A 27,127-nucleotide genomic window follows, 5' to 3' on the forward strand; every position below is an offset into this window, starting at 1 on the left:
ACAACAAATCAACATTACCAGACCAATCTGGACTGATCCAAGTGCCAGGCCAAACACAAAATTGGGGACTTTGGCGGAAAAGATTCTTAAGATACATGATAGCTTCAGGATTAGATAAAAAGGCAGAAGTTGAACAAGTGAATACACTACTTTATTCAGTAGGTCCAATAGCTGATGATATTATCGCAAGGCAAGGAATAAACAAATCCTTGGATAAATTTGATGAAGTTCTAAACTCATTTGATACATATTTTAATCTAAGAAGCAATAAAATTTTAGTGAACGAAATTCAGCAAGCGTGTCCAATACCTTGGGGAACTGGTTTACTCTTTTATAAGTGAATTATACTAGATTGGCTGAAGCCTGTGACTACACTGACCCTAATTCAGAATTCATAAGGGACACAATTGTTGTTGAAGTGGCTGACAATGCCCTTTCAGGTATACTACAGGCTAGGGAAGATCTGACTCTAGAAAAGGTCATCCAAGTAGTGTGAAGTCCGCCAACAGCACCGATCCATTTGATGTGGTGAAAGCACGCCATGGTACAACTGTCCAACTAGTAAAGCAAGAAAGGGGCAGAGACACTCCAGGCCACGGAAGGCATTACCCAAACCGACCACAAGGAGGTGGGTGACCAGGTCAACAGTGTGGAGCAGTGGGCGAGAGTAATGTCCAGTAATTTCAGTGCAGTGTTTCAACTGCAACCAGCTGGGACACTTCTAAAAGCTATGCAAAGCCAGGACACCCAGAGGGGTGGAGATCCCAAGACAATCCATGAGATTGAGGTACCACACCAGGAAGTGACCCAACCGTGCTTCTTGGGTAAGGTAAAGGATCCTGGATTCTCTTTTGGGAATGCGGACACCTCAGTAAACGGTCACCTCACCAACTTCAAATTGGGCACAGGGGCCAGTGTTACAGTTCTCTCGGATAAGGAGCTGTGGCTGAAAGACCTCTGGCTACAAAAGACAGAATCACCACTCTACGGCTCGAGAGAAATCCGACTTTTGGGTCAGAGGCATAATCGAACAGTGAGGCGGAAAAAGGTGTCCGTACCATTAAAGCTCTCCTGAGAAGGAATGACGACTTCCCTATGGCGCTTTTAACATAGATCCACCCTGCTGCAGTGTGGAATTGTCCATCTGAGCTCCTGATGGGCAGAAAACTCTGCACCCAACTCCCCAATACTACCAAAGAAACTAATCCCAGGTCTGGCAGTCAGAAACTAAAACATTCTGGACCAAGAACAGTCCTACAGGCCGTAGCAGGCTTTGGCCTGCCATGGAAGGTACCACTCTAGAAACTCCCCCAGTTACACAAAGGGATAGGGTGTGGATCAGGGACCTTGGAAGGGAGGGCGTCATTGTCTGGAGAGACGATGACCAGCCAATGTCATACTCATCCATACGTCGGCAGGTGTGATCAGGAGGAACCCTCCTCCTCATCCCTCGAGGTGAACCTCCTACTATGCACTTGAGTGAATCAGAAGAAGACAATCAGCTGCCGGAAATGCAAACCACAACTCAAACTCCAAATCAACAAAGGTTGCCCAAATCAACCACTCCTCCAATGGTGACCCTAACAAAGAAGGGTAAAGCTTCCAGACCATCTGAATTTATAAAGTCAGAGTCTTGAGGGGAGGGGGAAGGGGTAGAATGATTGTAATGGAAATGTTTTGGGTAAACACTTGTGGGGGGTGGCGGGGGGGGGGGGGTGTGGTGGGGGAGGGGGGATGTAGTATAAGGGTATCTGGCAAAACCAGGGTTAATGGGAGACTGGGAAACAGTACTGCCCTTGGTATGATGTAAAGAGAAACATGACCTGAGACGAGGGTCAGTTGTGGACTGGACAGAAACCTGTGTCAAAGTAAGCATGGAGTTAGCTCATCACTTGGGCTATACCCTATAGATATGTGCATAGTTATGTGTCATCAATAAACACTTTAATGTATGATTCCGGGAGAAGGTGACTTCCCAGATGTCAGTTACCCAAGTCAAGGGCATACAGCTGAAGGTGGTGGGGGGTCGGGGGGGGAGGTCGGGGGGTTTCATCTCTGGAATGGGCAAAAGTCCCATTGTTCAATTGGCATTCCCAGACCACAGGCTTCCACTGCTCCTATATCCAAAAAAAAACTATTGCCACTACAGCCCCTTTTAAAAGATGCTGCATTTCATAAAATTGTATTTGGAAAGCCCTCTTTTTTTCTTCGTAGGAATAATCCATGGAGTGTATGTTATTTGGTATCATAAGAAGCAACAGGGCTTATGTCATTGGGTTTATGGATTGGGGTGTTGCCCCTTTTACGGCTAGGTGAAAATGGGTGGGCTGGGGTGGGTTTAAAAACCGTGGTTAAATGCTAATGTCTTGAACAGGGTCCGTCACCAATCCTGAAACATGTCAGACCGAAGAGCATCTTCTTAGCATGGGCAAAGCGAAGAGGGAGGGGAGAAACATTAGCTACAGGGCAAGTGTGCGGATAACTTCATTGCAAATAAGTAAGATGGCGGGTTCAGGAATTTGCACAAAATGTTGGATGACGTGCAAAAGGCCGGTTTACCCTCCTTAAGATGATGTGAAATGGGGGCAAAGGGCAAAGAGCAGGGGGATGGGGCACGTTGGATAGCTTCTTCAAAGAGCAAGGCATGGTAAACCAGCCACACCATCCTATATGGTTCAGTGAGAAGCGAGTGGAGGGGGGGTTGGTGTTGAAATCTCCTCTCGGTGCTGGAATGTTGGTACATTTCGGAATGCACGCTGTGTTCCATCATTATGTATCATTGTTGTGATAACAGAGGCTGGTCATTAGACCATCATGTGATCTCAGCAACACGCCTGGCTAAGAACTGCATGCCAATAAAACACCCGGTGTGAGTAAAAGAACATCAGCAAGAAGCAAGACCCATTCAAGTTGCTACTGCGCAGTCTTCCTGATAACTTCGTTAAAAAAAAGAGATTCCTGGGCAGAATGTTGGGGCCGAAAGTGTACTTCAGAGACCTGTGGAACTCCTGTATTAAATCAAAGTAAGTTTAAGAATTTAGGCTATTGTAAGAGATTGCATGGTTGTTAAGAACTTTTCATAAGTTTTATGTAAACTAGTTTAATGTATTTCATGAATGCTCTCAAAAGTAACATGAAACATATTTAAGGTAGGGTAGCCCCTGAATAGGTCAGGGTGTAGTTGAGCCGTGTAGGTCAGTGCTGGAATTGACCTCTGCAGCTGAAGGGTAAGGGTTGAATGTTGCTCTGGTTCCTTTTCGTGACTGGTATCCACTGACCCCTTGCTGGAAGTGCTGCTGTATATGTGACATTCTGTTGAAGGTAGGTCTGGGCTCAGCTGGGATGGATGGCTGCCACAGTTGAATAGGCTATTGGTTTCCCCTGGTTAAATTTATACCTAGACTTTGGGCTGGAGTTTGCAGCTGAAATAGTGGTGATGCCAGCTGCACACACCATTAGTAAAGCGTAACTGTACTTGTGCAGTTAAATGTGGAACAATTTTCTCCATTTCTGTTTCCATTTCCTTTATACTTCTTTTAATCTATTCTTTCCCTCTCCACATTCTGCTTTCTGTTCATAATTTGGCATTGAATTAAACATTCTAACTTACACTCCTTCTTTCAGATTCTGCACTGTTCATTAACTATTCCAGGAGCTATACGGTTATGTGCTCTGCACCCACAGGTACCAAATCCCCCTGTAGAGGACACTGCACTTTTTCAACAATTGGTTGACAGTTGGGCAAGTGCATGTGTACCAAACAGCTGGTACCATTCGGTCACTGCTGACTGCAAAATCTGACATAAAGCAGGATTACGAGCATGCCAAACAACATTATCAACAAGTGATAGACAGAGCTAAGCGATCCCACAACCAACAGATCAGATCTATGCCCTGTATTCATGCCACATCCAGTTGTGGATGTAGTAGACAATTAAACAACTCATTCGAGGAGGAGGCTCCACAAATATCCTCATCCTCAATGATGGGGAGCCCAGCACATCAGTGCAAAAGATAAAGCTGAAACATTTGCAACAATCCTCAGCCAGAAGTGCCAAGTGGATGATCCATCTTGGCCTCCTGTGGAGCTCCCCAGCATCACAGATGCCAGTCTTCAGCCAATTCAATTCACTTCACGTGATATCAAGAAATGGCTGAAGGCACTGGATACTGAAAAGGCTATGGGCCCTGATAATATTCCCGCAATAGTACTGAAGACTTGTGCTCCAGAACTTGCCGTGCCCCTAGCCAAGTTGCTGTAGTACAGCTACAACACTGGCATCTACCCGGCTATGTGGAAAATTGCCCAGGTATGTCCTCACACAAAAATCAGGACAAATCCAACCCAGCCAATTACTGCCCAATCAGTCTACTCTCAATCAGTAAAAAGTGATGGAAGGGGTCATCAACAGTGCTATCGAGCGGCACTTGCTTAGCAATAATCCTGCTCACTGATGCTCAGTTTGGGTTCCGCCAGTGACATAAGAAGATAAGAAATAGGAACAGGTGTAAACCATACAGTCTGTTGAGCCTCCACCGCCATTCAGTATGATCATGACTGATCTCGGACTTCAACTCCCTCTCCTGCCCCATCCCCCATAACTCTCGATTCCCTGAGAGACCAACAGTCTGTCTATCTGAGCCTTAAATATACCCGGTGTTGGAGCAATCACAACCCTCTGGGGTAGAGAATTCCAAAGAATCACAACCCTCTGGGTGAAGAAATTTCTCCTCTCTCAATCCTAAATGCTTGGCCGCTTATCCTGAGACTATGCCCCCTTGTTTTAGGCTCCCCAGCCAGGTGGAAAGACCTCTCAGTATCTGCCCTGCCATGACCAGTATGTCACTGTATCCCTCCACTGTACTGAGTATTGAGTATCCTTCTGGGTCACAGCGCTGACTTGAGGAGGCATGGAGATGGTGCAGAGAAGAGCAAGAAATCTTTGGAGGGATGGGGTTCAAGCAATGACTACAGATCATTTAAGACTCTTATGCCTCAAAAAAGGTGTGCCAGGAAACCATAACTGAGAGCCATATAAGATATTTAGCTATAGAGTCATTATGACACAGAAGGAGGCCATTTGGTCCATCAAGCCTATACCAGCTCTCTGTTGATTTAAAATAAATCTAGAACACATGTGATAAGATGGCAGAGTGAAAAGGAGTATGCTTGGAGTTGGGAAGGCAATTTTAGGAAAAATACGAGCAAGTATTTCTTCAGGCGGTGAGTGATCAGCAGATGGCACTGGTTGCTAGGATGGCGTTTAAGAACAGGACAGCAGGACACTGGGCTTGCATAAGAAGCAACTAGATGTAGCAAAAGGATGGCTGCATGAGTGTTCAGATCAAATTGTCCAAAGGGCTTTCTTCATCTTGAACTTTGCACTGCTTGTGTGGAGGCAACTCTGCCATTAAAGCTCGTTAAAAGCTATTAACTTTCACAGTCTCTGAAACCAGTGCAGTGATTAATTTAAACACTTGCCTTTTTGAACTTACAAAACTGTGCTGTGAGTGGCACTACTGTCTGTGTTACGGGCAAGGATATCACCTTCATTCAGTTATGACACTCCTTGGCAACAGAGGGCGCTGGTGAGAAGTGACTGAAGCATTCTGGGAGAAGTCACTGCAACTCAGGAGGGAATTGAGGAGGACCCAGTGTCAAAGAACGGAATAGCCCCAAACATTACATTGCTGTAGTGTTTCCATCCCTCCCTCCTCCTCAAACCTAAAAAAAAAAGATAGAGGAAGAGGCAATGCCTTCAGGAGTGCACCAGACCTGTGAGGGACACTCTTCTGAAAGTGGATTTTAAAGAAAAAGCAGCTGATTGGTGAGTAAATCCTGGGAGCAGACTCGGAGGCAGGAGCACTGGAGCGGTGATTATAAATCTAGCTTACCTCAGGGATTCGCGGCCTTGTCTCCAGGGAGCAGACTCGGAGGGAGGAGCACTGGAGCGGTGACCTCGGGACACAGAGTAACTGAAGCCAAAACTGAATAAGTGACATCACAGGAAAGCTGTGACCTGATTGGTTGGTAGGAAATCTGCACCAAATTTGAAAAAAAACTACAAAGCTAATTAATAAATTATCTAAGTCGAGGTGGCTGGGCAGGTGATGTGCTGTAGCTGTATGATATGGGAGCTGGCAGATCCCTTTGCGAACCGCAGTGGCCACATCTGCAGCAAGTGTTGGTTGCTGGAGGAACTCTGGCTCAGAATTGATGAGCTGGAGTCCGAGCTCCGGACGCTGCGGCACATCCGGGTGGGGGAGAGTTACCTGGACGCTTTGTTTCGGGAGGCGGTCACACCCGGTAGATTAAGTGCCTCAAGTTCGGTCAGTGGTCAGTGTCAGCAGGGTGTGACTGCAAGTAAGGCAGGTAGAGGGATCCTGTGTTCAGCAACAGAGGAGCCTCAGCTCTTGACCTTGTCCAACAGGTACGAGGTACTTGCTCCCTGTGTGGATGAGGAACAGGGCTGTGGGGAGGATGAGCTAGCTGACCACGGCACTGTGGCACAGGAGGCCATTCAAGAGGGGGGAGCAAAAAGACAAGTGGTAGTTGTAGGGGATTCTATAATTAGGGGAATTGATAGCTTCCTTTGTAAGCAGGATCGAGAGTCCCATATGGTGTGTTGCCTGCCCAGTGCCAGGGTGAGGGACATCTCTGACTGGCTTGAAAGGATATTGGAGAGGGAGGGGGATGATCCAGTTGTTGTGGTCCACGTTGGGACAAATAACATAGGTAAGACTAGGAAAGAGGACCTGTTTGGGGATTATCAGGAACTAGGAACTAAATTAAAGAACAGGTCCTCAAGGGTTATAATCTCCGGATTACTACCCGAGCCTTGTGCAAATTGGCAAAGGGACGCGAGAATAAGGGAAGTAAACACGTGGCTAAAGGAGTGGTGCGGGAAAGAGGGGTTCCATTTCGTGGGGCACTGGCATCAGTATTGGAACAGGAGGGATCTGTACCGTTGGGATGGTCTCCACCTGAACCGATCTGGGACCAATGTTCTAGTGAAAAGGGTAGATAGGGTGATCAACACGACTTTAAACTAGAAAGTGAGGGGGGGGAAGGGAAGGGTAAACTCCAAGAAGTATGACTAATGGGAAACAAAGCAGTAGGTTAGCGTGTGTGTGTGGAGTGGGGGGGACGGGGGTAGTGGGGCGGTGGATTCAACTTCATGGAAAATTATGAAAAAACTGAAAAGAAAGGAGAGCCCAGGAGAGGCTATTAAGTTCTCCAGAACACAACATGGGACAGAGTGTTTGGAAAGGGCTAGGAATCTAACTTCAAGCACATCAGATAAAGGGACGATAATGAGAAAGGGGACGGGAAATACAGGACTGAAGGTGTTGTATCTGAATGCACGCAGTATACAAAATAAGGTAAATGAGCTTGTGGCGCAGATTGAAATTGGCAGGTATGATGTGGTGGGCATCACAGAGACTTGGCTGCAAGGGGATCAGGACTGGGAGCTAAATATCCAAGGATATACATCCTATCGAAAAGATAGGCAGGTTGGCAGAGGGGGTGGGGTTGCTTTGTTAGTAAGAAATGAAATTAAATCAATAGCAAGAAATGACGTAGGGTCAGATGATGTAGAATCTGTAGAGTTGAGTTGAGTTGGGTAGAGTTGAGGAACCGCAAAGGTTAAAAAACCATAATTGGAGTTATGTACAGGCCTCCGAACAGTAGTCAGGATGTGGGGCACAAGATACACCAGGAGATAGAAAAGGCATGTAAGAAAGACAAGGTTACAGTGATCATGGGGGATTTCAATATGCAGGTAGACTGGGAAAATTAGGTTGGTAGTGGATCCCAAGAAAAGGAATTTGTGGAATGTCTACGAGATGGCTTTTTGGAGCAGCTTGTGGTGGAGCCCACTAGGGAACAGGCAATTCTAGATTTAGTGATGTGTAATGAGGCAGATTTGATAAGGGAGCTTAAGGTGAAGGAACCCTTAGGAGGAAGTGACCATAATATGATCGAATTCACCCTGCGATTTGAGAGGAAAAAGCTGGAATCAGATGTAATGGTAATACATTTGAATAAAGGCAACTACAGAGGCATGAGGGAGGAGCTGGCCAGAATTGACTGGGAGATGAACCTAGCAGGAAAGACAGTGGAACAGCAATGGCAGGAGTTTCTGGGAGTAATTTGGGAGACACAGCAAAAATTCATCCCTAGGAAGAAGAAGCATACTAAAGGGAGGACGAGGCAACCATGGCTGACAAGGGAAGTTAGGGACAGCATAAAAGCTGAAGAGAAAGCATACAATGCGGTGAAGAGCAGTGGGAACCCAGGGGATTGGGAAGCCTACAAAGACCAACAGAGGACAACTAAAAAAGAAATAAGGAGCAAGGAGATTAAATATGAAGGTAAACTAGCCAGTAATATAAAAGAAGATTGCAAGAGTTTTTTTTAGATATATAAACGGTAAGAGAGAGGCAAAACTGGACATTGGGCCGCTGGAAAATGATGCTGGAGAAGTAGTAGTGGGGAACAAAGAAATGGCGGAGGCACTGAATAGGTACTTTGCGTCAGTCTTCATGGTGGACGACACGAGTAACATCCCAAAAGTTCAAGAGAGTCAGGGGGCAGAGGTGAGTATGGTGGCCATTACCAAGGAGAAGGTGCTAGGAAAACTGAAAGGTCTGACGGTGGATAAATCATCTGGGCCAGATGGATTACACCCCAGAGTTCTGAAGGAGATAGCTGAAGAGATAGTGGAGTCGTTTGTGGTGATCTTTCAGGAATCACTCGAGTCAGGGAGGATCCCAGAGGACTGGAAAATCGTGAATGTAACCCCCCCTGTTTAAGAAGGGAGTGAGACAGAAGACAGGAAATTACAAGCCGATTAGCCTGACCTTGGTCGTTGCTAAGATTTTAGAGTCCATTATTAAGGATGAGATTTCAGAATACTTGGAAGTGCATGGTAAAATAGGGCAAAGTCAGCATGGTTTCATCAAGGGGAGGTCATGCCTGACAAATCTGTTAGAATTCTTTGAGGAGGTAACGAATAGGTTAGACAAAGGAGAGCCAATGGATGTTATCTACTTGGACTTCCAGAAGGCCTTTGACAAGGTGCCGCACAGGAGGCTGCTCAGTAAGATAAGAGCCCATGTTGTTAGAGGCAAGGTACTAGCATGGATAGAAGACTGGCTATCTGGCAGGAGGCAGAGAGTGGGGATAAGGGGGTCCTTCTCAGGATGGCGGCTGGTGACTAGTGGAGTTCCGCAGGGGTGTGTTGGGACCACAACTTTTCACTTTATACATTAATGATCTAGACGAAGGAACTGAGGGCATCCTGGCTAAGTTTGCAGATGATACAAAGATAGGTGGAGGGACAGGTAGTATTGAGGAGGCGGGGAGGCTGCAGAAGGATTTGGACAGGTTAGGAGAATGGGCAAAGAAGTGGCAGATGGAATATAACGTGGGGAAATGTGAGGTCATGCACATTGGTAGGAAGAATAGAGGCATAGACTATTTTCTAAATGGGGAGAGAATTCAGAAATCTAGAATGCAAAGAGACTTGGGAGTCCTAGTCCAGGATTCTCTTAAGGTTAACTTGCAGGTTGAGTTGGTAGTTAGGAAGGCAAATGCAATGTTGGCATTTATTTCAAGAGGACTAGAGTATAAAAGCAGGGATGTGCTGCTGAGGCTTTATAAGGCTCTGGTCAGACCACATTTAGAATATTGAGAGTAATTTTGGGCCCCGTATCTCAGGAAGGATGTTCTGGCCCTGGAGAGGGTCCAGAGGAGGTTCACGAGAACAATCCCAGGAATCAAAGGCTTAACATATGAGGAACGTTTGCGGACTCTGGGTCTATACTCAAGGGAGTTTAGAAGGATGAGGGGGGATCTGATTGAAACTTACAGAATACTGAAAGGACTGGATAGAGTGGACGTGGGGAAGATGTTTCCATTAATAGGAGAGACTAGGACCCGAGGGCACAGCCTCAAAGTAAAGGGAAGACCTTTTAGAATGGAGATGAGGAGAAACTTCTTTAGCCAGAGAGTGGTGAATCTATGGAATTCATTGCCACAGAAGGCTGTGGAGGCCAGGTCATTGAGTGTATTTAAGACGGAGATAGATAGGTTCTTGATTGGTAAGGGGATCAAAGGTTATGGGGAGAAGGTGGAAGAATGGGTTGAGAAACTTATCAGCCATGGTTGAATGGCAGAGCAGACTCGATGGGCCGAATGGCCTAATTTCTGCTCCTATGTCTTATACTCTTATGGCAGCAGTTGTAGTTTTAAAACGACTAACTTCATCCATCATTCAGAAATGGCAATTTATGAATTGAAATGTGATTTTCACCAGAGGTTTGGGGACAGGGATCCTCTCCAAGGAGGAAGCAAGCAACCGAGCTGCCCAATGTGCCAGTCTGGTCATACAGAAGTGTGGAGGTAAGGAACTGCTGACCATCTATTGCCTAAACTGTGATAGGAAGAACCAAAGCATTTAAAGGATTGTTGATAAAGGTGCCATGGTGGTTCACTGGGTTAATGCATCATGTGGTGCAGCACTAAGTCCAATGGAACAAGGATTGCTGATTCCTACCATCTCTACTGATTGGAAGGAGATTGTCCGGGTCGCACTTGGCTGCCTTATTTTCCTGTTTTCCTTGAAATTCATCCTTAAAGGTGGCATTGACATAGCTGTACTGGATCAGCTTAGCTAGGATGGTGGGAGTCTGAACCATAGGGAGGGTTAGCGTGTGCATTGTGAGAACTGTAGGGAGCATTAGCATGTGCATTGCGTGAACTGTAGGGTGTGTTAGCATATGCATTGAATGAACTGTAGCCTTAGCATGTGCATTGTGTGAATTGTAGGTAGTGTTAGCGTGTGCATTGTGTGAACTGTAATGTTAGCATGTGCATTGTGTGAAGTGTAGGTAGTATTAGCATGTGCATTGTGTAAACTGTAGGTAGTGTTATCGTGTGCATTGTGTAAACTGTAGGTAGTGTTAGCGTGTGCATTGTGTAAACTGTAGGTAGTGTTAGCGTGTGCATTGTGTGAACTGTAGGTAGTGTTAGCATGTGCATTAGGTGAACTATAGGGAGCATTAGCATGTGCATTATGTGAACCATAGGGAGCATTAGCATGTGCATTGTGTGAACTATAGGGAGCATTAGCATGTGCATTGTGTGAACTGTAGTGTTAGCGTGTGCATTGTGTGAACTGTAGTGTTAGCATGTGCATTGTGTGAACTGTAGGGAGCATTAGCATGTGCATCGTGTGAACTGTAGTGTTAGCGTGTGCATTGTGTGAACTGTAATGTTAGCATGTGCATTGTGTGAACTGTAGGGAGTATTAGCATGTGCATTGTGTGAACGGTAGTGTTAGCGTGTGCATTGTGTGAACTGTAGTGTTAGCATGTGCATTGTGTGAACTGTAGGGAGCATTAGCATGTGCATTGTGTGAACGGTAGTGTTAGTGTATGCATTGTGTGAACTGTAGTGTTAGCATGTGCATTGTGTGAACTGTAGGGAGCATTAGCATGTGCATTGTGTGAACGGTAGTGTTAGTGTGTGCATTGTGTGAACAACAGTGTTAGCGTGTGCATTTTGTGAACTGTAGTGTTAGCGTGTGCATTTTGTGAACTGTAGTGTTAGCGTGTGCATTTTGTGAACTGTAATGTTAGCGTGTGCATTGTGTGAACTGTAGGTAGTGTTAGCGTGTGCATTGTGTGAACTGTAACCTTAATGCTGTGTGTTGTGTGAGCTGGTGGGAGTGTTAAAGCTCTGGGCAGGATTTTAAGGAACCCACAAGAGCGAGAAACATGGGCCTGAATTTTAAGCAACCCCGCCAGCAGGTTTTTCATTTGGGGGCGTCTCCATCAGAAGCCACTTTATGACTGGGGGGACCCTCTCCTTAAGGCCTGGTGACCACTGGACCTCCCTCTCCCCCACCCCCTGGCCTCTCCCACCCACCCTCTGCCCCCTGCCCCCTGCCCCCCACAGCCTCTCCTACCCTCCCTCTGCGCCGCCCCCACCCTCCCCAGCCTCTCCCACTTCCTGCTCGGCCTCTCCCTCGAGATCTCGATTATCCCCCTGACGACACCCCCACCCCCCCCGGGCCTTCTCTCCCCTTCCCACCTGTTGACCCCTTACGTTTACCTTGTCCTCCGGCTCCAGCACTCAGGCTCAGGCAGGTTGGTGGAGTTCCTCTTCTGTCCACTGCAGCGCTGTCACTGCAGGGGCTGGAGCGCTGCCAGCCAATCAGATTGGCCGGCAACTCTTTAAGGCGGGACTGCCACCCGGGTGAGGGGGGGGGGCGGATGTCCCACCTGCAGCTATTCAACAGCTCATTGGAGCGTAAATTGGCTGCGGGCAATCAGAGTCAGCAGAGTTTCCCGTTAACTCTTTGGAGCGTGGGAAGCCAACCCCCACCATCCAAAAAATTCAGGCCGTGGCGTGAGATGACTGAAATAGGTGGGATGCGAAATTTAGATTTCCCGGCAGTGGGTTTGGACGCAGAGATTAATTCAGTGGCATGTTTGTGGCGTGTTGAGCTTCACGCCAGCCGTTGGTGGGTTCCCATTTGTGGTACCTTTGCATTGCCGTGAATACTCATTCGCATCGAACTTCTTGAAATAAACTCCTACCTTCCAGATAACGTCAGCGCCGCACAAAAATCCCGTCACACCCAGTTCGTGGTCGGTGTGCACAAGCCGGCTTTGTGCAGCTGTGTCAGCTGTTTTCCTTGCTGAGCTCTGCGGTACCCGGGAAGGGAGCAGGAGATTGGCAGCTTGTACAGAGGCTGGGGGTTGCCAAGGTTAGGGCTGTGGTGGGGGAATGTGTGTGTGCAGTGCAGCAGGGGGCATGTAAGACGGATCAAGGGGAGGACAGAGGGTGGGGTCGGGAGGCACGAATGAACGAAGTGGGAAGGGCCTGGTGTCCTGGGTGTGTTGGGGAGGCAATGGGGACAGTCAATCAAGGTAAGAAAATGAGAGGCATAAAGGGCAGTGTCGGTACTGTCCAAATATGTGTCCATCTCGTGGTATTGATCAGCAGGGTCCTTACAGGGCTTTGAGTTCACCTACAACATTTCAGTTACCTCCACTGAGAGTGATCTTGGACAATGTCCTTTACGATGCATAGGAGGGAGGGCCAGCCGATCCTGCATGTTCAGCCATTCACAGTGACGAGTACAACACTGGACACTAACATGAACATTCAATAAAGAGTGAACAAAAGAAAAAACACAACATTGTTTCTCTCACAATAAAGGAATGTCCGTAAATCCCCTGTAACCACTAATGCATGCCAACCATGAGGCATGTCAGTAATCACATGGGAAATGGGAAAAAGCAAGAGAGCGGAAGTGGTGCACACTTCCTGTTCTGTCGTCGGGTATGGCATGTCATTGGTAAAACTCCACCGTGTGTATTGTGTGAACTGTAATGTTGGTGCTGTGTGTTGTGAGAAACGAAGGGAGTGATCTTAGTAGCTAGTGTTAAAAACCATATTGTTTGCCCTCAGCCTGTGTACCGCTGACTCGATCAAATTGTATTCCGAGCAGAATGACGGGTGACTGGTGTCTGCTTCCCTGTATCATGTATGCATCTACAGATGAATGGAGGCAGTATTGCCCATAATCGCATCCTATTTAAAAAAAGGGAGCACTGTTATTTTAGACGTAGAGTTAAGCTTATCTCTCATGATTTTGAACATTGGGTTTTTGAAAGGAACCCACCAACTCCAGGAACATATTTAAAAATTAACTTATATAGTGCTTCTTGTGTGGCAAAATGCCCCAAGGCGCTTCACAGGAACATTTAATATTGATCAACACCATGCAAGATAATAGAATAAAGGTCCAAAAGAGCCGTGTTTTAAGGAGCATCTTAAAGTAGGAGAGAGAGAGACAGAGAAGTTTAGGGAAGGGATTCCAGAGCTGAGGGCCCCAGGCAACTGAAGGCACGGCTGCTGATGGTGGAACAAAGGCATTTGGGATGCACACGAGGTCAGAATTGGAAAAGCACAGAGACCTTGGAGGATTGTAGGCTGCAGGAGGTTGCAAAGATTAGGGGTGGGAGCAGCGAAGTCATGGGATGGGAGGGACAAGGTCATGGGGGATTTGAACAAGAAGTTGAAAATTTTAAAATCGAGACCATTGCTGGACCTGATTTTGGTGGGCTAGTTAAAACTCCTGGGGGAAACGATGCTGACTAATCAGTAACTAGGGGTAGAAACTGCAAACTGCCCATTTCTAATAATCAGTCTAATGTCTACCTAAATATGTCATTAAAGAAATGTAGTATGAGAGAAAGAATCTACAATCAGTGAAGTTCACTTTTGACCAAACGGCAATGGTTGACGGATGTTTCTGCAAATGGATATCGGTTCCACCAGGCTCAGTGTTGGGGCCCTTGCTGTTTTTCGCATATATTAATGATTTGGAGTTAAATGTGGAAGGCATGATTGGGATATTGGGCATGATTGGAATGACAAAAAAAAAATTGGCTGTGTGGTTGATAGTGAAGAGGATAGCTGTTGTCTCCAGAATGATATCAATGATTTGGCTGAGTGGGCGGAAAAGTGGCAAATGGAATTCAACCCGGAAAACTGTGAGGTAATGCATTTGGGGAGGGCAAGGGGATACTCAGTAAATGGGAGGATATTGAGAGGGGCTGAGGAAGTGGGAGATCTTGGAGTGCATGTCCACAGGACCCTGAAGGTGGCAGGACAGGTGGATAAAGGTGGTCAAGAAAGCTTATGAAATGCTTTCCTTTTTTAGACAAGGTATTGAATGTAAAAGCAGGGATGTAATGATGGAACGGTATAAAATGCTGGTTAGGCCACAGCTGGAATTTTGTGTACAGTTCTAGTCACCACATTACAGGAAGGACATAATTGCTCGGGAGAGAGGGTGGAGGAGATTTACAAGAATGTTACCAGGTCTTGAAAATTGCAGCTATGAAGAAAGATTGGATAGGTTAGGGCTGTTTTTCTTAGAACAGAAGAGGCTGAGGGGTGACCTAATTGAGGTGTATAAAATTATGAGGGGCCTAAATAGGATAGACATGAAAGACCTGTTTCCTCTATCTGAAGGGTCAGTTACCAGGGAGCTTAGATTTAAGGTGATTTGTAGAAGGATTGGAGGGACATGAGGAAAAACTTTTTCACCCAGAGGGTGGTGGGTGTCTGGAATTTACTATCTGAATTGGTGGTTGAGGCTGAAACGCTCAAGACACTTAAGAGGTACCTGGATCTGAATCTGAAGAGCTGTAACATGCGAGGCTACGGACCGGGTACCAGAAAGTGAGATTGGAAGATGGGATGATGGCCACTTTCAAAAACAGTTCCTCTGACATGTCCTCCTTCTTCCTTAACCGAGGTTTTCCACCCATGGTGGTTGACAGGGCACTCAACCGTGTCCGGCCCATCTCCTGCGCATCTGCCCTCACGCCTTCTCCTCCCTCCCAGAAACATGATAGGGTCCCCCTTGTCCTCACTTATCACCCCACCAGCCTCTGCATTCAAAGGATCATCCTCCGCCATTTCCGCCAACTCCAGCATGATGCCACCACCAAACACATCTTCCCTTCACCCCCACCCCCCCCAGCGGCATTCCGTAGGGATCGTTCCCTCCGTGACACCCTGGTCCACTCCTCCATCACCCCCTACTCCTCAACCCCCTCCCACGGCACCTTCCCTTGCAACCGCAGAAGATGTAACACCTGACCCTTCACTTCCCCTCTCCTCACTGTCCAAGGGCACAAACACTCATTTCAAGTGAAGCAGCATTTCGCTTGCACTTGCCTCAACCTAGTCTACTGCATTCGTTGCTCCCAATGCAGTTTCCTCTACTTTGGAGAGACCAAACGCAGACTGGGTGACCGCTTTACAGAACACCTTTGGTCCGTCCGCAAGCATTACCTAGACCTCCCTGTTGCTTGCCATTTCAACACTCCACCCTGCTCTCATGCCCAAATGTCTGTCCTTGGCCTGCTGCATTGTTCCAGTGAAGCTCAACGCAAACTGGAGGAACAGCACCTCATCTTCCGAGTAGGCACTTTACAGCCTTCCGGACTGAATATTGAGTTCAACAATTTTAGATCTTGAACTCACTCCTCCATCCCCACCCCATTCCCGTTTCTTCCTCCTCCTTTTTGTTTTTTCCAATAATTTATATAGATTTTTCTTTTCCCACCTATTTCCATTATTTTTAAATGTATTTCCACCCATTGTTTATCTCTACCTTTTAGCCCTTTCAGTATTCCTTCACCCCACCCCCACTAGAGTATCTGTAGCTTGTCTGTCCTGCCTTCCACTCTTAATTAGTATATTCCTTTAGATAATATCACCACCTTCAACACCTCTTTGTCCTTTTGTCTGTGACTTCTTTTGGTTATCTCCACCTATTACTGGCTGCTTGTCCCAACAACTCCCCTCCACCTCCCCTTAAACCAGCTTATATTTCACCCCTCTCCTATTTTTACTTAGTTCTGTTGAAGGGTCATGAGGACTCGAAACGTCAACTGTGCTCTCCTCCGCCGATGCTGCCAGACCTGCTGAGTTTTTCCAGGTATTTCTGTTTCTGGTTTTGTTTTGGATTTCCAGCATCCGCAGTTTTTTACTTTAATAAGAGAAAATCATGATGCACAGCACCCACCAACAAAATCGCAGCCTTGTATCAGTGGAGGGGGGACCAGGGACAGTAACAGGAATCCTATGTTTTAAATTGAAGGTGCAGGAAATAGAGACATTTCTCGACCTACTGCTCAGCTCCCCCCGCAACCCCCCCCCCACTACCCCCCCACATCCCCATCCCTGCCACCCACCCCACCTCCCCCTGCCTTCACTGCACACAGACAGATTCATCGGGAAAACACTTTCACTAAGGTTATATTCAGTGCAGCCAGAGTTGTTGATTCAAATCAGTGACTTGGACTGGAGTCCAGTGTGAGTCTTTATTTGACTTGGAGAAAATTGACTTGGCAACATTCCTCAGTTTTTAAGAAAAGGTTTCATTTTAACCCTAGCATGGTACAGCCCATCAACGTTTCAGCATGAACCACGATGTATGGAATCTAGCACAGGTTTTTTTTGTCCTTCTCCTGCCTGATTCCACTCACCGGTTGCTTTGGAGACTGGACTGCCAGATCTGGAAGCAACTATTGGCCGAGCAGCTTGACCATCAGAGGTGGCCTAAGTGCCAGACTCCCTGTTCTTTCCCTTTCGCACTGAGCTTGTGTGAAGAGAGGGCTGTTTGTTGATGTCAGTGGAAACGCCCAGAGGCAGAGGAAACAACTCTTAACTCATGAGTTAAATAAGGGTTTCAACCCAGTTCCTGCCAGTACGTGTTGCCCACCCCAAAGACCGACCAACGAAGCTTTCCATGGCCAACCCCAGCCTTTCTATTGCCGCCCCTGGTGCTTTCATGGCCGCCTTGACCCGATCATTCCATGGCCACCCTCGGCCCTTCCATGGCCACCCCTGGCCCTGCCATTACTGTCCCCAGCCCAAGCTACCCACAGCCACGTACCCGAACAGGGTAGAGGGGGAGAGGGACAGGGGAGATGTTGCATTTCGATGTTTGCTTTCCACAAGCTCACCAGTTTCACACCAGCACTGGTAAACTATATATAGATTCGGCTTGTTTGAAGTTACAGCACAGGATGGCTCGGCAGGCAGATCTACTTTGTGGATTCAGCAACCATTACTCACAGCTGCAGTTCTACACCACACCACACGCGTTTTACTAGCTGCTGGTCACATGCTGCTCCACATCCTGGCTACTTGCTCATTTGCATATCCCCTTAAAGTGATGTCACAATAGGACAGGTACAGGGGAGATTGAGGGACAGGTGAATGGGATAAGGGAGCAGGTCATCAGCACATGTGAACTAAACCATGACAGTGTGACATGTATTACACATACTAACTGCATTGAATGTTGAAATGCTGAGATCGCTTTGGATCACATAAGATGTGCATTGCTCCAGAAAACTATGCAACAATCATGTCATCACCAAAAGTCAAATCATTTGATTGTAAAATTGACAAAAGTTGGTCACAGAGCAAACTGCTGTCAGTAAAACACGTGGAACGAAGGTGCTTGATGGCCCTGTAATGACACTGAGTTGAAACCTCGACATCGACCTTAAAAAGCTTCCTGAAAAGTAAGTTTTGACGGTATTTTACAGCCTTGGTTACATTTTATACTTCCGGCAGTACGATGGTGAAGAATGGATGAATCATCAGGGTCTGTATTTTCAAATACATTCACATAACAAAGTGACTGAGACTTGACTTGCTTGCTAAGATTAAGACAGGGAGGGACAGAGGACTGGATGTCTCCATTAGGCCTTTACCCAGTTGCCAAGTAAAACATAGAAAACTGAGAGGAGGGTTGGTCGCTCATTGGGCAAACCACAGTTCCCACATCGAATAAGTGGAAGCCTTTACAGCATGATGCATCCCATGTGGAAATCAAATTTCCAAGGCAGTCTTTAAACCTTTACTCTGTTTAAAGCACATTTATTTTAGTAAGGTATGAATAACACAGTCTTCGACTTCAATTACAAGAAATATTTTTGCTGCAGTGTATTGACTACAACAATGACAACTTGCGTCTATATAGAGCCCTTAACAGAGAAAGATGTCCCAAGATGCTTCATTGAGGTGTAACCACACAGAAGTGGATGCCAACCCAGGAGATATTAGAAGAGGGGGTCAGACGCTTGATCAAAGAGAGGGATTTAAGGAGGGCTGAAAGAGAAAATGAGGTGGAGGACTTTAGGGAGAAAATTCCAGAGCAGAAGGAGCTTTTTTTAAAAAATTGCCTAAAATAAAAACTGTTGAGAGCTGCAAGATGAAAATTCGACATTTCTAAACCTAAGACTTGGCATATTGCCAAGTGTCCCTGGTGGAATGCAAAAGTTGCATTTATAATAAATAAAGTGCATAAACTGAATTTATAATTATAATTTGGGTTAGGGACCATTATTTAAAGAGAAATCCAGATGACTTGTTTTAACTATGCCACAGGGTTTCAAAAATGAACTTTATTGTAAATAAAAGACTTAAACAAAACAAGCACAAACAAACTTAACAACATGATTTATAACTATGTAGGTTTTTACATCAAACTTCCCCAAGAATTTTTTTCTATTCTTTTATGGATGTGGGCGTCAATGACTAGGCCAGCATTTGTTGCTCATTCCCAATTGCCTTTGAACCGAGTGGCTTGCTAGGCCACTTAAGAGGGCAGTTAAGAGTCAACCACATTGCTTTGAGTCTGGAGTCACACGTAGGCCAGACTGGGTAAGGGTGGCAGATTTTCTTCCCTAAAGGGCATTAGTGAACCATGTGAGATTTTCTGACATTTGATGATGGTTTCACACCGTTGGGCTCGTACGCTGACCTGAAGTTTGCACCGGCCCCTCAAAATCCTGCACAATTGGCAAGCTGAGGGCCTTAACAACGAGCCCTTCAATTAATGGCGGGCGAACTGAGCGTGCCCGCCCACCGAAATATCGCGATGCCACACGCGGACGTCGGCACGCTCATGCGATGTCAGCGTGCGACATTTTACGCGCTGATGTGCGGGCTACACCACCCGCACGTCAGCCGGAAAATTCTGCCCACTTTCTACAACCGTGGTATGGCTCTACCACTTAAACGGATTTATTTACAGCACAATTAGATGGAAGCCATTGTTTTCTGTCCCTGCTTCGAGCTCCGTTTCCTAGCTACCAACTCCGTCCCTCTACCTGGCAACGGTTAAACCAGATTAAGCCAGTCTGCTCACAACCTTGGTGTCACATTTGATCCCAAGATGAACTTCTGACCTCATATCCGTGCCGACAATAGACCGCCTATTTCCACCTCCGTCACATCGCCCGACTTTGCCATTCTTAGTTCACCTGCTGCTGAAACCCTTATTCATGCCTTCCTTACCTCCGGAGTCACCTATTCCAAAGCATTTCTGGCTGGTCTCTCACAGTCTACCCCCTGTAAACTTGTCACCCGAAAGTCTGCTGCTTGTGTCTGAACTCGTACCAAGTCCTGTTTCCCTATCACCCCCGTGTCCGTTAACCTACACTGGCACCCGGTCAAGCAATGTCTTGATTTTAAAATTCTCATCCTTGTTTTCAAATCTGTCCATCACCTGTCCGTGCCTCTGTAATCTCCCCTAGCCCCACAAACCTCTTAGATATCTGCGCCTCTCTAATTCTGGCCTCTCGTGCATCTCCAATTTTAATCACTGCAACCATTTGTGGCTGTACCTTCAGTTGCCCAGTCTCAGGAAGATATAATAATTTTCATAATGTTACTGGAATTTATTGTAAAGTAGTAGTGGGGTGTGTGTGCGCGTGTGTGTCTTAATTAAATCATACTTTGTTTTATAATGTTCTTATGAAGCACCTGGGGATGTTTCCTTATGTTAAAGATGCTATATTAATACAATTTGTGTTGCTGACGATTATTTTCTTGCTAAAATAATCATTCGAAACCATAAAGCTCAGTGTAATAATTAACCTTTGACCCTGACAAGATCCTGGCTCTTAGTTTTCTTGCTCTTTATTTGGCTTCTTTCCTCATAATGTGATCTGACTGGTAAAGGTTGGGAGCCGCCAATTAGATATCAAATTGCCTCATTGCTCCAGAGCCATAGGTTGCAGACCCGTGTTCCTGAGCATGCATTGCCAGGCAGAAGAATTCACAGATGAGATGCCATGTCAGGAAGATATAATAATTCTCAGAATGTTATTGGGATTTATTGTAAAGTTGAGTAATAGTTTTGTGTGTGTGTGTGGCAGGCAGCTGTCTGAAGGCTTTGATGTAACAGAAGGTTAGCTGGGTTTGAAATGTTAAGTAGGTAAACATAGGTATAAAGGGAACATTTGCATTTTTAAATAAATCATATTGGATTGATTTCAAAGGAGGGGTGACATATTTCACCTAGCCAGGAGAAGATAAGAAACAGTGTGTTTATTTTTCCCAAAGATAACTGGTAAAATTGGCACTGTGAAAGATTTTTATTATTAGAGAGATAAAGTCCAAAGACATAGTGAAACAATGGGAATTTGCATTCAAAGGGGAAAACATGGTTAAAGGAGTGAAGGCTGTGTGTAAGTGGAGGCATTCTAAGATCTAACAAGTGTGAAAAGCCTTCAGCATCTAAGCCTCAAGCTGCTGTCTACAAAGAACAGAAATTAAGAAAACTCACTTTGAATTAGATTGTTCAGGGTATTTTGGGTTTCTTTGCCTGGGTCTTTTAAAATCTGTGTGTCTTACTGTGTGCCTTAATGAAACTGTAACTGGGAGTTAGATTAACTAGGGGATTTAGAAGTTATCATAGTAGAAATTCGTAGATCTATGCGTGTGCTTAAAATCATTTCTTCCAATAAGAAGGTTTAATTTAGTATTGTACAAAACCTATAAGCCTCTGTGGTCTTATTACTACTGAATTCAAGGCACTCATCTCGAAATTTATACAAATTGCAAAACAAGTTGTGGCAGTCGTTTCAAGTTTCCCTTTGGGATTTGAGCAGCTCAGCGTTTACCAAAGATTGTGCCATAACATGCCAATGGTGAAATGAACAGAGGGAGTTTAAAAGATTTTAGGAAAACACTGCATCTGATTTCCCCCGATAGTTCAACTGGCTCTGACTGCGCCTTACAAATGATGAGCCTGGATTCAGTCAGCAGCCTGTGCTGAATTTAGCCAAGGAGCAACAATTGACCTAAACATCCCATGACTGTGGAAGGGAAAGAATGGTCAAAGAGCTCTCCCATCGCTCCTCCAGGAGTAGGATGAGTACAAGGCCCAGGCAACTGTGGTGCCTTCAGTATTCCAATTACCAACTGATACTCACCATCAAGGCTTACACATGGCTGCTTTGGGGAGGTATTAAAGGGTGATTGGTTTTACTGGAACCATATTCCAGGTCTGGGGTTTTCAGGCCCCGCCATGACAGAACCCCCCTCCCCCAATATCCATTGACTTTCGGCGGGACCGGATGATCCTGGCCGCAGGTAAGGCCGGAAAATCCCGCCCCAGGAGTCTCACTCCGCAGGAGGAGAAGAGAGGAGATACAGTGGCAGAAGAACAAAGAGAAAAATAACAAGATAAGAATGCCATCCATCACATTCCAAACTGTGCCAAGTGGGTGTAACACGTGTAACCTTTAAACTGGAATTGTTGTAGTATAAATCTTTAATGCCAACGATCATGTATACACATATTCACACACTTCACAACAGTTGTGTCATTTGGGAGGAACTACACTTTACATCCTATAAACAGGCAGCAATAAATGGTGACAGTGGGTCTCACTACATAGTATCATGAAGGGCACTTCAAGAACTAATGACGATAACAACATTCAACAGAAAGGTTTATTTTGCAGATGAGTCTGCAATGGTGCATTTCTTACATAAATCTCCTGCTAAGTGTAAGGTTTCTTTGTTCCTTAGGCTCACAGCATGGTAAAGCAATACACTCATTTGTATAGTTAGATTATTATACATTGAGAATACTACACAAAGCACTATAATAAATTACAACAAGAACAAACAGGATAAGGATTAAACCTGAAAGAGAATTCTAGCCCAAGGATGTTATCCTATATTCAGTACTGAATGAGCAGTAATTTCCTCCAATTAAATATTGGCAAGACTGAAGCCATTGTTTTCAGACCCTGCTCCAAACTTCGTTCTCTAGCTACTGACTCCAACCCTTTCCCAGGCAACAATCTGAGATCACACCAGTCTGTTGGCGTCATATTTGATCTTGAGAAGAGCATCCGATCACATATCCATGCCATCACTCAGGCCGCTTATTTCCACATCCATAACATCATCCAGCTTCGCCCCAATCTCAGCTCATGTGCTGCTGAAACCTTCATTCATGCATTTGTTACCTCAAGACTTGACTATTCTAATTCACTCCTGATTGGTCTCCCACATTCCATCCTCAGTAAAGTTGAGATCATCCAAAATTCTGCTGCCTATGTTTTAACTCACACCAAGCCCTGTTCTCCTATCACCTTTGTGTTCAATGACCTACATTAGTTCCTGGCCAAGCAATGTCTTGTTTTTAAAATCTCATCCCTATTTCCAAGAACCTCCATGGCCTCATCCCTCCCTGTCTCTGTAATCTACTCCAGCCCCATAATCCTCCAGGCTATCTTTGCTCCCCTCTAATCCTGGCCTCTGAGTATCTCTGATTTTAATTGCTCCAACATTGGAGGCTGTGCCTTCAGTTGCCTGGGCCCCAAGCTCTGGAATACCCTCCCTACACCTCTGTGCCTGTCAACCTCACGTTCCCCCTTTAAGACACTCCTTAAAACTCACCTCTTTTAATATTCCCTTATGTGGTTTGATGCCATTTTAAAAAATTTAATGCTCCAATGAAGCATCTTGGGACATTTTTATTACATTAAAGGGGCTATATAGAGAATACAAGTAACATCCCAGAAGAAGCTGTAAATCAGGAAATGGAAGGGAGGGAGGAACTCAAGAAAATTACAATCACCAGGCAAGTGGTACTGAGCAAATTGTTGGATCCGCGGGCTGACAAGTCCCCAGGTCCTGACGGACTTCACCCTAGGGTCTTAAAAGAACTGGCTAGTGAGATGGTTGATGTATTGGTTTTAATTTTCCAAAATTTCCTAGATTAGATTGGAAAATAGCTAATATAACTCATTTCTTCAAAAAGGGAGGGAGGCAGAAAGCACAAAACTACAGGCCAGTTAGCCTAACATCTGCCATAGGGAAGATGTTAGAATCTATTATTAAAGGCGTTATAGCAGGGGACTTAGATAAATTCAAGTTAATCAGGCAGAGTCAACATGGTTTTTGTGAGCGGGAAAACATGTTTAACCAATTTAATAGAGTTCTTTGAAAAAGTAACATGTGCTGTGGATAAAGGGAAACTGGTGAATGTGCTTAGATTTCCAGAAGGCATTTGGTAAGGTGTCACTTCAAAGGATATCGCAGAAAATAAAAGCTCGTGGAGCAGGATTTTCAGCTCAGCGTGCAGGCGTGTGCCCGACTTGCCCGAGTGTGAAATAGCGCGCGATGACGTTGGGCGAGCGTCCTGATGTCATCATGCACTCACGCAACATTTCGGTCGGTGGGCACGCGCGAGACTCGACAGTGCACCCGCCTATTAAACCCATTAATCAATTAATTCATTTGAATTTTTCGCTGCCCGTCTAACCTTATGGTTGGTGGGTGGGCGAATAGGCCAAGCGGCCTTTGCGTTTTTTGCAAAACCTCATCCATGGGCGGGATGACGTTTCCAGCAGTGAATTAAAAAAAAAGCAATAAAAAAATCTTAAACTCACCTCTAACATGCCCCTGTTCATGTGACAGAGTCACACCTGGGGACATGTTTCCCTTATTTTTCAAATCTTTATTTTGCATTTTAAGAACCTTCAGCTCCCTGAGGCAGCTCTGTGCCTTTAGGGAGCTTTCATTGAGTGCACCCCCCACGCATGCACAAATTTCCAATGTTCGCACCCCCACCCCCCCAGCAGTGCTGAGGCTGTCAGCACGCATTTCATGCTGGCTGGGCGTTAATTGGCCAGCCAGTGTGAAGTCATGGTCGGGGATAGCATGTTGGCATGGTTAGAAGATTAGCTACTAACAGGAAGCAGAGTATAGGAATAAATGGGTCATTTTCTGGTTGACAAGATGTAACGAGTGGTGTGCCATGGGGATCAGTGCTGGGGCCTCATCTTTTTACAGTTTATATAAATGACTTGGACCAAGAGAGCGAAGGAACGGTTGCTAAATTTACTGACGATGCAAAGATAGGTAGGAAAGTAAGTTGTGAAAAGGACATAGGAGACTACAAAGGGATATAGATAGGTTAATTGAGTGGGAAAAAATCTGGCAAATGCAGTATATAGTGGGGAAATGTGAAATGGTCCATTTTGGCAGGAAGAATAGAAAAGAAACCCATTTTCTAAATGGGGAGAGATAGCAGAGCTCTGAGATGCAGAGGGATCTGGGTGTCCTAGTGCATGAATTGCAAAAGGTTAATATTCAGGTGCAGCAAGTAATTAGGAAAGCTGATGAAATGTTATTGTTTATTGTGAGGGGAATTGAATTGAAAGTAGAGAGGTTATGCTTCAGTTATACAGGGCAATGATGAGACCACATCTGGAATACTGTGTACAGTAATGGCCTCATTATTTAAGGAAGGATGTAAATGCATTGGAAGCAGTTCGGAGAAGGTTTATTAGATTAATACCTGGAATGGGCAGGTTATCTTATGAAGAAAGGTTGGACAGACTAGGCTTGTATCTTATGGAGTTTAGAAGAGTAAGAGGTGACTTGATTGCAACATATAAGATCCTGAGGGGTTTTGACAGAGTGGATGTGGAGAAGATGTTTCCTCTTGTTGGAGAATCTAGAATTGTGGAGTCACTTCTTAAAACTAAGGGGTCGCCCATTTAAGACAGAGATGAGGGGAATTTTTTTCTCTGAGGATCGTGGGTCTTTGGAACTCTCTTCCTCAAAGGTAGTGGAAGCAGAGTCTTTAAATATTTTTAAGGCCGAGCTAGATAGATTCTTGATTAATGTTGTGGTCGCTTTGACAAATGGACCACAGCAGTCTCGGATACAGGTCACGATCATTTATTCGAGCAATTGCAAGGAGAGCACCATCTCAATACAGCTTGATACAGCACTCTGCTAAATTACAAGTGTTCAACATATTTATACATTATTGGTCACATACAAGAACAGTTTCCAGATTCTGATCTCGTCAACATATAGGTTTACATTAAACAGACATCTCTGGTAACAGGTACATGCATTGTATGCCCCTATTTTCACCCAGGCAGAGACCTTCCCTCCTACCTAAACAAGGATTATCTGTTCTTTCCTTATCTGCTGTAAACAGGCTCAATCTTAGGTGTGTTTTACAACCTAAGCCTCCAGTCTGACACCCATGGATTTCTTGCTGGTGATTGCACACCCTGAGAGTGTACAAAGTTCAAGAGTGTATAGGGTTCACCTGGTGCTTTTTCACTATTTATGTATTTGCAGGCACTGGTTGCTTGGAGATTCCAACAGTATCATTCTCTTACAATGAATTCTCCCTTACTATAAATTCTCACTTACTTTCTTCTCCCGAACAATTAACTAGGAGGTGAAAGGTTATCGGGGATAGGCAGGAATGTGGCGTTGAGGTTACAGTCAGATCAGACATGATATTGAATGGTGGAGCAGGCTTGAGGATCCAAGTAGCCTACTCCAGCTCCTAATTCGTATGTTCATATGTACATATAGAAATACAAATTGTGATCCTACGTTATAACCTGTCTCCCGACATCTATACCCTCCTATTCCCCTCTCTATGGCTGCTTTATGTTGTTGTACCTCAATTTGTTGGTACGCTGATGTGACTGTCCAGTCAAGTTTCATTTTACAGCTCAATGACAAGGGTAGAACTGGATCTCTAAACTGTATAACAGCCTTTTTGACTTCTCACCCACCTCACTTCCCCTAGCATTCTGAACGTTCGCTGAGATCAGAACTGAACTTGCAATTTTCATGGGTAATTCAGGAATAAAGCAAAATGATGGAGTTAGTAAAGATCACACTTAATTCCTAAAAGAGTGAGCCAAGTGTGAAATCATCACGCAGGAATGATCCTGTGCTGCCCAATCATGTTCCCACTTGTAAGATAAGATACTTATCTTATTTCAAATATCCATCCCTGTTGTAGCTCTATACCCAACCAATTAGCTACTTTGTGATCCTCCCTGCGACAAATGGGCTGTGTGGTGTTACCCCTTGAAACTGCATCAGTGAATTGGCTTAATGCAGTCCAACACAATGAACAATAAGTTCAAGGTTCAACTGCTGTAATATTTCTGAAAGAGGTATTGTGTACTTTTTCTTACTATCTGGGATAACTGATTATTCTACGTAGATGGCAAGGTGTAAGTATATATTTGCTCAGCTAAGCCATTGTTACAACATCATCAAATGATCATTGACCTGACCTGAAATGTTGACTCTGTTCCTGCCTCTACAGATAATGCCAGACCTGCTGAGTTTTTCCAGCATTTTCTGTTTCTGTTTAGGTTTTTGGTGTTTGCTTCTGAACTTCAATCTGCACTGCCTCAAAGTCTCAAGCTTCACAGTCTA

The 27,127-nt window shown here is 45.2% G+C and overlaps 1 protein-coding gene across 8 annotated transcripts in view; it reads left to right on the forward strand.

The window, feature by feature from the left end:
- LOC121285838 overlaps positions 1–27,127 on the forward strand; it is a 503,016-nt gene that overhangs the window by 420,415 nt on the left and 55,474 nt on the right. For 7 of the 8 annotated variants that reach the window (XR_005944805.1, XR_005944806.1, XM_041202716.1 and 4 more), the window contains exons 1-2: positions 2,871–3,023; positions 10,323–10,408. Coding sequence is in view for 5 of the 8 variants with exons in the window: in XM_041202716.1 (XP_041058650.1) it covers positions 2,968–3,023; positions 10,323–10,408 (142 nt within the window). In the remaining 3 variants the exon portion in view is untranslated. Of the gene's footprint in view, positions 3,024–10,322; positions 10,409–18,002; positions 18,133–27,127 lie in introns of those variants that run through there. The other variant, XM_041202715.1, reaches the window with a different exon arrangement.

This window comes from Carcharodon carcharias, chromosome 13, assembly GCF_017639515.1.
Source record: "Carcharodon carcharias isolate sCarCar2 chromosome 13, sCarCar2.pri, whole genome shotgun sequence".
Lineage (NCBI taxonomy): Eukaryota > Metazoa > Chordata > Chondrichthyes > Lamniformes > Lamnidae > Carcharodon > Carcharodon carcharias.